This window comes from Garra rufa, chromosome 11, assembly GCF_049309525.1.
Source record: "Garra rufa chromosome 11, GarRuf1.0, whole genome shotgun sequence".
NCBI lineage: Eukaryota > Metazoa > Chordata > Actinopteri > Cypriniformes > Cyprinidae > Garra > Garra rufa.
The window spans coordinates 41,283,628-41,297,430 of record NC_133371.1 but is presented as its reverse complement, the minus strand read 5'-3'; the positions used below and the strand labels follow the sequence as shown (position 1 = coordinate 41,297,430).

The 13,803-nt window shown below is 34.3% G+C and overlaps 1 protein-coding gene across 1 annotated transcript in view; it reads left to right on the top strand.

Annotated features, from left to right (window-relative positions):
• The first annotated feature begins 228 nt into the window (after positions 1–228).
• Positions 229–13,803, top strand: part of b4galnt3b (beta-1,4-N-acetyl-galactosaminyl transferase 3b) — a 34,554-nt gene continuing 20,979 nt past the window's right edge. Inside the window, exons 1-4 of the mRNA XM_073850486.1 lie at positions 229–361; positions 10,392–10,444; positions 12,467–12,550; positions 13,441–13,536. Coding sequence (XP_073706587.1) covers positions 229–361; positions 10,392–10,444; positions 12,467–12,550; positions 13,441–13,536 — 366 coding nt within the window. The remainder of the gene's footprint in view (positions 362–10,391; positions 10,445–12,466; positions 12,551–13,440; positions 13,537–13,803) is intronic.

Sequence of the window (13,803 nt, the reverse complement as noted above, 5' to 3'; positions counted from 1 at the left end):
CTGTTCAGGAGCAGCGACGTCACGCAGAGGGCGTGTCCTCGTCAACCTGTGCGCGCACTGATGTTTGAGGGACACTTGCAGACGCTGAATCACAGTGAAGGAAATGTGAACCAGCGTGACTAGAGACCGTGTTTTTCCACAAGGTTTGAGACCAGGAAAGCGAGTGTCGATGATTTTTACGGCGGTTTTCAACTTCTGTGATCCACACGGAGCCCGAAGCACTTAAAGATGATGCTCAACTTTTTCCCGGTGCGGAAATTCAAGCGCAACGGCAGATGTATTGTGTTCGGGGTGGTGCTGATGGTCGTGTTACTGGCGGCTTATCTGGAGTTCATGGCCACGAACGAGTGGAGCAACACTGGTGAGTGACATCTGATGCCCTGTCCGCTAATTACTGCTTATTTTATATATTCGTTATGTTAAAGTGGTGATGCTTTACAGTAAGGGTCAATACACTAACTTTAGTTAATAGATTAGGTATCATAAACGGTCAATAAACAACTTTTTACAGCATTTATCGAACTAGGTCAGGGATTCCCAAACTTTTGTTGTCAAGCGAAACTATTTGACCCAAAATTAACCCTTGGACATTTTGAGTTACATTTTTGCGTGTTTACTGTTTTCTAATGTCGGTTAATGGTCACATGACATGCAGGTAAACAGATCAAATATTTAAGCTTTTTTAATATTTGTGTTTTTAATTATTTTCAAATGTATTTTTAATTAGCATTTTCATGATTTAATTATTATATTTTCATCAGCACAACACAAATACTGGACAACTTGATTTTGACTGTTAATGCTAAGTTTCAATATACATTAACTTACCAGTCAAAAGTTTTTGAACAGTAAGATTTATCTTCTCTTCTGCTCAATAAGCCTGCATTTATTTGATCCAAAGTACAGCAAAAACAGTAAAATTTTATAATATTTTTACTATTTAAAAAAAACTGTTTTCTATTTGAATATATTTAAAAATGTAATTTATTCCTTTGATCAAAGCTACATTTTCAACATCATTACACCAAGTCTTTGTCACATTGTCTTTCAGAAATCATTCTAATTTGCTGATTTGCTGTTCAATAAACATATTATGATTATGATTATTATTATCATCATCATTATTTTAAACAGTTGAGTACGTTTTCAGGATTCTTTGATGAATAGAAAAATCCAAAGATCAGCATTTATCTAAAATAAAAAGCTTTTGTAACATTATACATATAACATTCAAAAGTCAGTACATTTTTTTTAATTATTATTTATTTTTTTGGCAAAGAAATGATAGAAATTAATACTTTTGTTTAGCAAGGATGCTTTAAATTGTTTAAACCATAATGAAGACATTAAATGTTACAAAAGATTTCTATATCAAATAAATGTTGCTCTTATGAACTTTCTATTCATCAAATAAACCTAAAAAAAACTTTTTTCCAACATAAAAATAATAATAAATGTTTTTTGAGTAGCAAATCAAAATATTAGAATGATTTTTGAAGGATCATGTGACTGAAGTAATGATGCTAAAAAAAAATCAGCTTTGAAATCACAGGAATAAATTACATTTTAAAATATATTGAAATCGGAAACAGATATTTTAAATAGTAAAAATATTTCAAAATTGTACAGTTTTTGCTGTACTTCGGATCAAATAAACACATGCTTGGTGAGCAGAAGAGACTTCTTTAAAAACATTAAAAATCTTACTGTTCAAAAACTTTTGACTGGTAGTGTACACTGTTAATTCATTTGTGTTTATGATAAATTAACTATTTATATTTATATTGTTCATTGTTCAATATATTTATATTGTTCGTTTGTACTCAGTGATGCATTAAACAATGATGAATTTAGCCTTATTGAATATTATCTATATTACATTATTAATTCCATTCCATTCCATTTTCTAATTCTATTTTATTCTAACAGTTTCATATATTCCATTCTTCTTTCAAAATGAATGATTCTATTTAAAGTCAATTAAATCAATTTATTATTGGATTCTATTTACCTGTTTCTTATATTGTTCCATTCTACTACTAAAGCCATTGTTTTCTAATTATATTTTTAATTTGACATTCCAAATTTATAATTATTTTTTCTTGAAGTTTGTTTTGCTAATTACATAATGAGAGTATTTAAATAGTCACTAATTAAAAAAATAAAAGGCAGGAGGAGGATCCAGATTTGAAGTTTGCAATTAATTGGCTTAATAAGTTTGCTCTTGAACAAATATTTCACCCAAAACAAACAATATCCTTAAAATGTACTCACCCTTAAGCCATCCCAGATGTAGAAGAGTTTGTTTCTTCATTAGAACAGATTTGGAGAAATTTAGCATAAAAAGCAAACAAAAGCATGCACATCAATCTCAAATAGGTGCTCGACTAAAAAACAAGTAGCACAATTGAAATACAAAGTCGGCAACACAAGGGCTCCAAATGTATGAAAAATTAATTTATTAAAAAACTATCGCATAGCGAGTAACATTTCAAGCTCGCAGGCTCTTCATCAGACAAATCAAACAACACTAATGTGCCACTCTTTATCCCTACAGGTGATCCAAAGTCACATGACCGAACACAAAATTATAATGAAAAAAATTATCCATCAGCTTGTGAGCTCGAAATGTTACACACTATGCGATAGTTTTTTAATTAAATCAATTTTTGATACTTTTGGAGCCCTGGTGTTGTCGACTCTACATTTCAATTGAGAAATTTAGCATTACATCATTTAGCACTGCAGTGAATGGGTGCCGTCAGAATGAGAGTCCAAACAGCTGATAAAAACATTTCAGTAATCCACAGTTTTTTAATTAAATACATTTTTGATACTTTTGGAGCCCTGGTGTTGTCGACTCTACATTTCAATTGAGAAATTTAGCATTAAATTTAGCACTGTAGTGAATGGGTACCGTCAGAATGAGAGTCCAAACAGCTGATAAAAACATTTCAGTAATCCACAAACCTCCAGTCCATCAATTAACGTCTTATAAAGTGAAAAGCTGCATGTTTGTAATAATTTGGGAGAATTGTTATATTAAGAGGTGTTTGTCATGGTGAATTGCTTCTATTATTATTAAACACAATGCATTACAATATACAATTCATCATGCAAACAGTACAGGACGATGAATTTACTGTAATGACAGAATGCATTGTGTTTATAAGAACACTGATATGGACACAAGAACGTCAGGCTGGTTGTTTCTGCCCTACCGGTCTAGTTAGTTTCATTACACCAGCTCAAAATCTGGGTGTTTCCTTCTCATTTCCAGAGTGACTCATGATGTCTCCTCTGCTTTTGTTGTATCTGCTGACTCAGGGACCATGGAACGTACAGTAGTTTTTAATGACGTTTTCTCATTGGCTCCGAATTGCAAAGGTTGCACAAAGAGAAGCTTATGTGATTGGGGAAAGCTGAGATGTCAGGTGAGCTGTGACCTGCAGAAGGGGTTTGTCATCTTGTTCGAGGTCAGTATCAGGTCAGAGGAGCAGCACCAATGTCACAGCACCTGGACATCAGCCTGCTAGGGTTACATTTGAATAGTAAACTCACACTGCTCTGTGAGTGAAATCAGATTAAAAACAACAGCTGCGTGCCTCTATTTGAGTTTTGAGGAGGAAGCTTAAATGTGATCAAGTTCCTCCTGTGTTTTTTAGAGCAATCCAGGGGTGAATGTTTGACCTGGTCATGGCATTAACACGCTCTTGTGAGTCTGCTGGCCATGAATTCAGATGCATGCCATTCCTCTGTGAACCTGCATATATTTTGCATGGTGACTGTACACAGTACTTTTTTTTTTTTATCCTGGGTTAATGTGATTTGCATGTTATGTGGTTAATGCCATTAATTGGTCATGCACAGCACATAATATGAATGCATGCAAACCTTTTATTATTAAACGTCATCATGTAGATCTACTGTTTAAACTGTTAAAACATTAATGGCTAGATTTACCGGATCATTTCCATAATGTCCAGCGCAATCTATCAGGTACCGCGTGCTTCAAGAGATGCTTTTTTGGGGCATTAAATAATGGCACCACATTAAAGAGCCACAAAACTGGGGATGCTCCGAATGTTCGGCAACAAATAGAGGCACGCAGCCGCGCACTAATGCAGTTAAAATGTCGGCAGTGTAGAAGCATTTAAAACTGTCTGAGAAAGACAGCACCGGCACCGACAGTATGTTAGCATTGTAATTTTACTGTAAAATAAAATAAAAATTAATTAATACATTTGTTATAACATTCTCATTTGCTCAGCAAGGCTGCATTTATTTTTACATTAAAAAAACACATGCCTGATTCAAGAAAAGGGTCTTAAAATTAATAAGTTAGTAAAACAATATTCTTTGGCTATTTTAAAGTTAAATTGTGCTTTGTTGGTAGGCTATAATGTCTACTAGAATGTTTAAAATTTTCAGTGTAAATAAATATTTTAAAATTGTTGTTTTGTAATTGATTTTTTTTTATTTGAAAATCAAGACAAAACTGTAAAAAACAAATATTAGCTATTTAATTTATGCAATGGTGAAAAAACATGAAAAACAGTTTTGGCCCAACTTTGGCCCACTGTGTAATTTTGTTCAGCTTTGGCCAAGAATTTTCTTTTTCTGTGCACCCCTACACAAATCTGTATTTATTGTTTGAATTTCTTTAAAAAATGGCAACATTTTAAAGCTGAGACCTTGTTTCATACCAAGGTTCATTTAATTTCAAGTAACCTGCTCTGTCTTGTTTGTCGGCGTGTTGTCAGTTTGCTCTTTGTTCCGCGATGTATTTTTCACTGCGTGAAAACATGATTTGTAGTCTATGAGCAGCAATAGGCGCGTTTCCATTACAGATTTGCGCAAAAGTTTGGTGATATTTTATAAATGTCGATTAAAACGTTTTGCTAAATGGCAGCGTTTCCATTAACCAATGTTATGCGAACTAAAATGTAATTTTTCCCTTGCGCGATAAGTCATGGCAACGCATTTGCGTGAGATTTTGAAGGATTTTGGCTATATTCATTTGAAGAAGGCATATGTGTGTATCCTTATGGTGCTTTTCCACTTCAGCGTCAAATTTGCAGAGCACGCCTCTGAAAAACAAGTTGAGGAATGCCCAACATTTTGGACACTCTCAGGCGCTCTTAACGCTTTCTCTGCACCACTTTCAATCCCATAATGCACCGCAAGAGTGTTTAAGATCAACTTCCATAGGAATTAATTTAAAATGCTTGCTCCGCTGCGCTTGCTACATGCCAGTGGAAACGCATAAAATAAAAATCTATAATTTTGATCCATACAATGTATTGTTGGCTATTTCTACAAATATACTTGTGCTACTTACGACTGTTTTTGTGGTCCAGGGTCACATTTATTTGCTGACACCTCTCCTGTCCCCAGGTTGAGAGAAATCAGGAGTAATTGAAAAGGCAGAGGCACGTCCTTCAACTTGAGGCTTATTCATTTCACTTTGGCATGAAAGGGCCTTTATAGTAGCCAAAAATATAACTTTTGCTTTTTTTGTTATTAAAAATAAATAAGCAAGCCCAGCTCAGGTGACAAAAAAGTACATAAAAAGTAATGCAATTAGTTACTTTTTTGATGGAGTAACACAATATTGTGACACATTACTTTTAAAAGTAACTTTCCTCAACACTGGTAGCCAAATACTTACCTAAAAAGTAAAATTCTGTCATTTCCTCACCATCATGTTGCTTCAAACTTGGATGCATTTCTTTCTTCTGTGGAATACAAAAGATATTTTGAAGAATGTTGGTAACCAAGTGGATTTGGGTTCCATTGACTTGCGTTTTTTTTTTTTTTTTTTTTGTCAATACAATGGAAGTCGATGGGACTTTGAAACTTTGGTTTCTAACATTCTTTAGAATATCTTCTTTTGTGTTTCACAGAAGAAAGAAATGCAAACGAGTTTGGAGCAACACGATGGTGATAAATATTGACAGAATTTGACAAAAAAGACCTTTTAACACTAGCGTTACCTTTTCTTTTTCTATTCTGTCTATTTGTTTTCTTTCTATTTAATATAAAAGAAAAACATGCGTACTGTGTTAGGCTAACAGAGACTTGTCAGAGCACTTACATAAGCCTATTATTGCTCAAAATTTTGATTGCTTGTATTGTCCTCATTTGTAAGTCGCTTTGGATAAATGACTTGACGTATTCTGACCCTGGACCACAAAACCAGTCATTAGTGTAAATTTATATTTATACATCATCTGATGTATGTTATGATAGGACAATATTTGGCTGAAATACAACTGTTTAAAAAATCTGATATCTGAGTGTGCAAAAAAACATTTTTTTTGAGAAAATCACCTTTAAAGTTGTCCAAATGAAGTTCTTAGCAATGCATATCACTAATCAAAAATTAAGTTTTAATATATTTACAGTAAGAAATTTACAAAATATCTACATGGAACATGAACTTTACTTAACATCCTGATGATTTTTGGCATAAAAGAAAAATCTATAATTTTGACCCATACAGTGTATTTGGATATTGCTACAAAAATATTCCTGCTACTTGAGACTATTTTTGTTTTCCAGGGTCACTAATGTAATAAAATGTAACTTTAATTTCTGAGCAAACTGTAATGAATGGGTGAGTTGTAACTAGCTGTTTTTTTTTTTTTAAATGAGTTTTATGTCTAATGTCTTTAGAAGAAGATGCCCTGTCGAATGTTCCTACAAATTGAATGTTGATAGCTAGCTACGGCTTTCAGTTTTCATTTTCTAGGGCTGTTGTTGTTCATCCGTATGGCCTAGCCTAAATTTTGTGTGTGTGTGTGTTAGATTAATCCCACTGGGGTGTCAGTGTGAAGTGACATGCCCTTGTGACTGACCCTTGACCCTTGACTTTTTTGCACAAGCTCTGGATTTTATAGATCATGCTAAAATTTCCTTTTGTAGAGGATCACAGTGTTTCCCCTACCATTATCTTAGGGGGGCGCCGCGCCACCCCAACGGCACCCCCCGCCCCCCTTGAACGTCAAGTTCATTTTATTTTGGATATAGCGCCAGATCACAGTTTAAGTCATTTAAGGTTATCTTTCCTATAGAACATGTCTATACATTGTTCTTTTATTAAACAAACTAAATAGCCTTATGTTATGTATCTTATTTACACAAAAGCATTTCATTTCTGTCTCGCGGTCGCGCGTTTACAATGTCTCCTCCCCGAAAACACAGACGGGTTCACGGACTCCATTCATAAAAACGGAATTTACTATAGCGCGGAATGCCACGGAATTCGTCGATTTTTGGATTAATAAACCAAAAGTTGTTCTGTCACTTTATTCAAATCGCGATATGGACTAGTGTCTGTGAAAACTGAGATGCAAAAAGACCATTTTAATATGAATCCTGCATGTTTCGTTTGCCTCTGTATGTATGAATGGCGAAGACGTGTTTTTTTTTCTATACGCATACTGAAGCACACGTAATTTTTGGCATTTGCATCTCACATGAACAGATAAACTCAATCTCCAAAGCTGTCACTTTTACCGTTTCATTTGAGAAAACTAGCATCATACCATACTGTACACAGAAACTTCACGGCAACTTGTCCAAATAAAAGTACGGTTTAACATGTAACAGAACTATATCAGTATTGTATTACTTTTGTACAGTATAATGTAGGTGTTTATATATTCCTATTTAAATAATTTACATAAAACAATAAATATACGATGAAAAATAAATATTACAACAAGAATAACCACTTAATTGTAGAAAAAAATACTACAATATTATTTAAACGTTTTAAACTGAATATAATTTTTCTTCCATGTATTGATTTTAACAGTAAACCTCTGTTTGTTTGCCAAAAATTAAAAGGGTTTATTTTTCATTTAATTAAAAATAAATAAATGTTTATGCTTTCATTTGATTATCAGAAAAATTAAAACACACAAGAATTTCTAAAAAAAAAAAAGAAAAAGCAAAAGATTGCAGAACCCTATTGTTCAAAATGTTAAAATACAGAGATTTGGACTTATTTTTTCACTGAAATAAATGTTTTCGTTATTACACAAAGTAGGCTAAAGTACTAGAAAAAAGTAACTACCGCATACGCCCCCCCCCCCCCCCCCCCCAAAGCGGGAAACCTAGGGGAAACACTGGATCATCAAAGAGCAGGTGCTTGAAGCAGAAATGGAACGAGACTACAGTAATGCATGTCTCACTCTGTCTCCCATGCTGCACTGGACACGAAGGCTTTTACTTTCTTTTAAACAAGCTCAACATTCCTCCAGGGGCTATTGGTGACCTCTAGGGAGGACAGTAAAGGAAAGGATTAAGAAAATGGAGAGTGCAAAGAAGGAAATGTTGGGTGCTTGCTAAAAACACTCTTTGAACATGCACATCACATGCAGAAATCCTGAGGGTCTCATTTGTTCTCACTCACACACTAAGGAAAGTTCACACACCGCCCAGTGTGCAAATACACCTGAAGACACAGACCATAATAGTCTGGCCAGGCCCTCCCCGCAGTGTGTGTTTAGTAGCACTGGGGGTCAGGTGACCCTTTCTTCTGTAAGGAGCGGCGTCATTTCCTGTGCTCCTTGTTGCTATAGCACTGATGTGCAAGGTTAAGCACACTTGCACTTCTCTGTACACACACACTCTTTGTCTTTTGCAGGGAGTGTATGTGTATTCTTCAGCATCTAGACATTTGCTATAATTGTTTGCAGAGACCTAACGTGCAAGTGAACGGTTAACGTGTTTAATGCATGTATTGTGTGCATGCAGTCTTTACTTGACAAACTTGCAACATACACATCTCTGTTAAGCAGGATGTTTGTCAAAAGACAATTAATAGATAAACGACACGTCAAAATTCTCTTTTTTGCAACTGGAAACTTTAGTGAAACTCGAATAACTGGTTTTTCTCTTTTGACCGAAGGGAAAATGTGCGTATGAGACATATGCACAGGTGTATAAATGATGAAACATGAGTCTGTTTTTATTATATCAGCAATGTGCTCTGTGTGTTCTTACAAAACGTCCTCTTGGGATGTCCTCAAGGTATAATGTTTTTTATTCTTAAAACTGTTTGTTGTAAACCTAAGTTGTATTGTTTCTTTCAACATACCTTCTTGCATTCATTCATGTTTGTTTTCATGCTTTAACTACTAAAAAGTAAGATATGATCAGTTCACGCGTTGTCACATCCACGCCACATTATACAGCACCAAAGCCACATTTTTCCAAAACTATATGATTTTTGGTTGCTCAAATTATTGTGATACAGTAGATGTTTATTATATGTTTATGGTAAACTGGGTACATGTTTAGTCATATTTAGGGAACAAATATGTCCTTAGAAGCTTGGTAAATCTGACAAAACTTCTTCAGTTATAAAACAGATTTGTAAATGCATAAGAATGCGTTTGATTAGAGTTAGTTGGAGTAATCATAATTGTGACCTTGGACCACAAAACCAGTCATAAGGGTCAGTTTTTTTTTTTCAAATTGTTGTATGGTTTGTTAGAATAGGACAATATTATAAGATACAACTATTTGAAAATCTGGAATCTGAGGGTGCAAAAAAAAAAAAAAAAAAAAAAAAATCAAAATATTGAGAAAACCGCCTTTAAAGTTGTCCAAATGAAGTCCTTAGCTATGCATATCACTAATCATAAATTAAGTTTTGATATATTTGTGTTATGAAATTTACAAAATATCTTCATGGAACAAGATGTTTTTTTAATATCCCAGTGATGTTTTGCATAAAACTAAAATTGATCATTTTGACCCATACAATGTATTTTTGGCTATTGCTACAAATATACCAGTGCTACTTCAGACTGATTTTGTGGTCCAGGCTCACAATTGACTTTATTAAAAACAGTGTAGGTGTGTTCTATGTGCTAAGCCTTGCTGGCATGAAAAATCAGCACCAGGACATTATCCTGTTTTAAAAGGAGTTATATAATGATCAAGGAAGCATGTTTGTGACACAAAAAAAAAAGAAAACAAAACAAGTGATAATGACCTGTTTCGCATTTCAGGGAAGTGGTATTGTGTTTTATAAATGGATCAATGTGGACGCTGGACACCTGATTTAAACCTATAATATGGAATACATATTTTTGATTTAATCTAATTAGGGAAAACTTTGAAAGTCTGTTTGGTGTGATTGACAGTGTGTAAGTTAATGCTTCCCCTCCTGTTAAAGATTAATGTGAACATGGAATCAGTTTCAGTGTGTCTGGAGAAATCCTAAACCATCAATGGCAATCTAAAGTCACTGTCCTGGATCAAAAACACACACACACACACACACACACACACACACACACACACACACGGGTGATCAGGTGTAATTAGTGAATTAGTTACTTGACTTAATATTTACTGTTTTTGTCTTTCAGATGTAACGGCCCGCAGTGAAAGCATCGTCTGGGCAAAAGCTGCTGCTCGACGTGCGGTAAAAACTCACATTTTGATTTGTGTTTTGTGTTTTATTTTCAGAGACCAGTTATTATCTTAGACATTATTTTCTTTTTTTTTTTTTATTCGGTTTTGTGTAAAAACTTGACTCTTAGCAGCCATAGGTACAGTGCCTTGCGAAAGTATTCATACCCCTTTATTTTTTTCCACATTTTGTTATGTTGCTGCCTTATGTTAAACGGTTTTAAGTTACCTTTTCCCCCAGATCAATCTACACATCATAATGACAAAGCAAAAACAGAATTGTCACAACTTTATTAAACATAAAAAAACTGTAATAAGTACATTGCATAAATATATTAACTCAGCACTTAGTTGAAGTACCTTTATGGCCTCAAGTCTATATGATCATGACGCTCAACTAGAGTGACCATCAGCTTCTTGGTCACCACTCTAGCCAAGGTCCTTCTTCATCAATTGCTCAGTTTGGCCAGGAGGCCAGCTCTAGGAAGAGTCCTGGTTGTTTCAAAGACTACATGCTTTTGTGAACCTTCAATGCAACAGAATTTTTTCTGAACTCTTCCCCAGATGTGTGGCTTGATGCAATCATGTCTCTGAGCTCTACAGGCTGTTTTTTTTACCTCAGGGCTTGGTTTTTGCTCTGATACACATTTTCAGTTGTTAGACCTTTTATAAGCATGTCTGTCCAAATCATTTCCAAATCATACCCATTCAAATGAATTTGCCACAGGTTAACTTCACTGAAAGTGTAGTAACATCTACAAGCAATATGAATGCTCCTGAGCGATTTTCAGCTGTCCCAGATAAGGGTATGAATACTTATGCAATAAATTTCAGTTTTTTTTTTTTAATAGATTTGCAACGATGTTAAAAACTTGTTTTTGCTTTGCCATTATGGTGTATGGAGTGTAGATTGATTTATGGAAAAAATTTATTTAAAGCAGTTTAACAAAAAGCAGCAACGTAACAAAATGTGGAAAAAAAAAAAAAAAAATAGGAAGGGGTATGAATACTTTTGCAAGGCAATGTAAATATATTGTGTCAAGAAAAAGATTCATCATGGCTGATATTTCTTCTAGTCCATTTGCAAATGAAGGGTCAAGTTAAAAGAATAGTTCACCGAAAATGAAAATGTACTGATACTTTACTCAACCCCAGGCTGTCCGAGATGTACTTTACAAGGATGTGTGTACACAGAGAAAAGCCTTACTACTATTATTAGTGTAGCATGGAGATTAACCTATTATTAGCCTAATATCAGTTCAAACATAGGCTTATCCCCGTGTTAGTTGTAATGGTTGACTTACTATCTGAAAAGCTATGGTATTAATGAAGCTACCAAACAAGACAGGTAATGTTATAGTCACTAAAAATACATTGGTTATCATCATTTATTTGTTATGACTAATTTATTGATGACTCAGAATTATCTGTATTAAACAGATTTGAATATTCACCGATGAATAATGTGTAATGAATGGGTGCTGTCAGAATGAGAGTCCACACAGCTGATAAAAACATCCACAATAATCTAAAAGCAATCCACATAACTCCAGTCCATCAATTAACATGATTAACATGAGCTTTGCACGTCACACGGCATTAACCGATGAACTCTCATTCTGACGGCACCCATTCACTGCAGAGGATCCATTTGTGAGCAAGTGATGTAAAGCTAAATTTCTTCAAATCTGTTCTGATGAAAAAACAAACTCATCTATGTCTTGAATAATCTGAAGGTAACTACATTTCCTGCAATTTAAATTTTTGAGTGAACTGTCTCTTTAAGTTCATTGCATTATGGGGTACAGTGTTCCCAGCAATATCCCCTGATTGTATACTGCAAATTTTGGCAAATGTAATAGGTCATTGTGGTATACCATGCATACCGAAAGAACAAAACTAAAAATGTTGCATGATCTATGGTGCTAAAAAATCTTGTCTGAGTAGTTGCTGAGTAGATTTTGAAACATGAATGAGATCCAAAATGCGTGCACATGAACACTGACCTGTGTGGTTTATGTGTGTGTCACAGGCTCACATCTCTGAAGATCACATCTATGAGGATAAACATGATGTCTGGAAACCAAAAAACACTCAACAGCCATGGAGGGTGGAGGTAATGGTAAAAACACACATAGGTGTCCAAAATACAGCTTTAATATAATGCATACCCAAAAACATGGTATTGCCAATGCACAACATAGTATTTCCTTGGTATGCACCTAAAAAGGAACTCCATTGTATTTTTGGTAGTTTGTTAGTGTAATAGTTTGTAATATTTCTGTCATTCAGAGTTCTGTATGCATGATCTGTTAATGTGCATATGCTGTAATGATTATGGTATTAAGCTCTGTGGCTCTTTCTGTATGTCTCCAGCAAGAGTTTTGCTGTCTTGTTAAATTTAGCAAGACTCCGGTGTCTCTGGTGTCACCGTACTATTTTAAACATGACACATGAGCTGTACATTTTTGCTCATTTTATGTTTGTTGGTGATTAAAAGAATATTTGTGCTTCAGAATTATTTAAGCACTTATGGATAACTACCATTATTACTACTGAAACTGAATTATTACAAGCCAACAGTAATGTACTTACAATGGAAGTCTATGGGGAACGATACTCCACTATGTACAAAAATGTGTTATTTAAGCTATGAAGTTGTCTATATTGTGGAAGTAGATCTACAGTTGTATGTAAATGAATATAACTAGTACATACAGACAATCACATCTCTTTACACTATCTTTTACCTGATTTACACAGACATGACAGGAGTTCAGATATTGGATTTCAATTTGCATAGACAGTGGGTGATTTTTATCACACTTTTGAAACAGTATTGTAAAGTTTATTCCTGTCTAGTGTCTTCCCCATAGATTTCCATGATGAGTGCATGAATGTAAACAAGGTTTTTCCTTGTTTGCACAGTCTGAAATTTGAAAGATATAGACTATTACAAAGTTAAAAAGAAATATATATAAAATGTGTGTTTTATGTTTGCCGCAGTATAAAGGAATGGCAAATCTTCACATCTTTGAGGACTGGTGTGGCTCATCTATAGCTCAGCTACGGAAGAATATTCATTATCCACTATATCCTCATGTAAGTAAATTTCTGTATAGATGACACATCAATTGGTAAATATTTCTTGAGCAGTAAATCAGCATGTTAGAAGTCATGTGACACTGAAGACTGGAGTAATGCTGCTGAAAATTCAGCTTTGCTTGCAGGAAAAAAATACATTTTATAATATAACAGAAAACAGTCATTTTAAATAGTTAAATTGTATTTTACAGTATTAATGTTTTTACTGTATTTTTTGCCTTTTGGACATTTAAAAAAAATCATGAAAGGGGTTTAATTAATGGC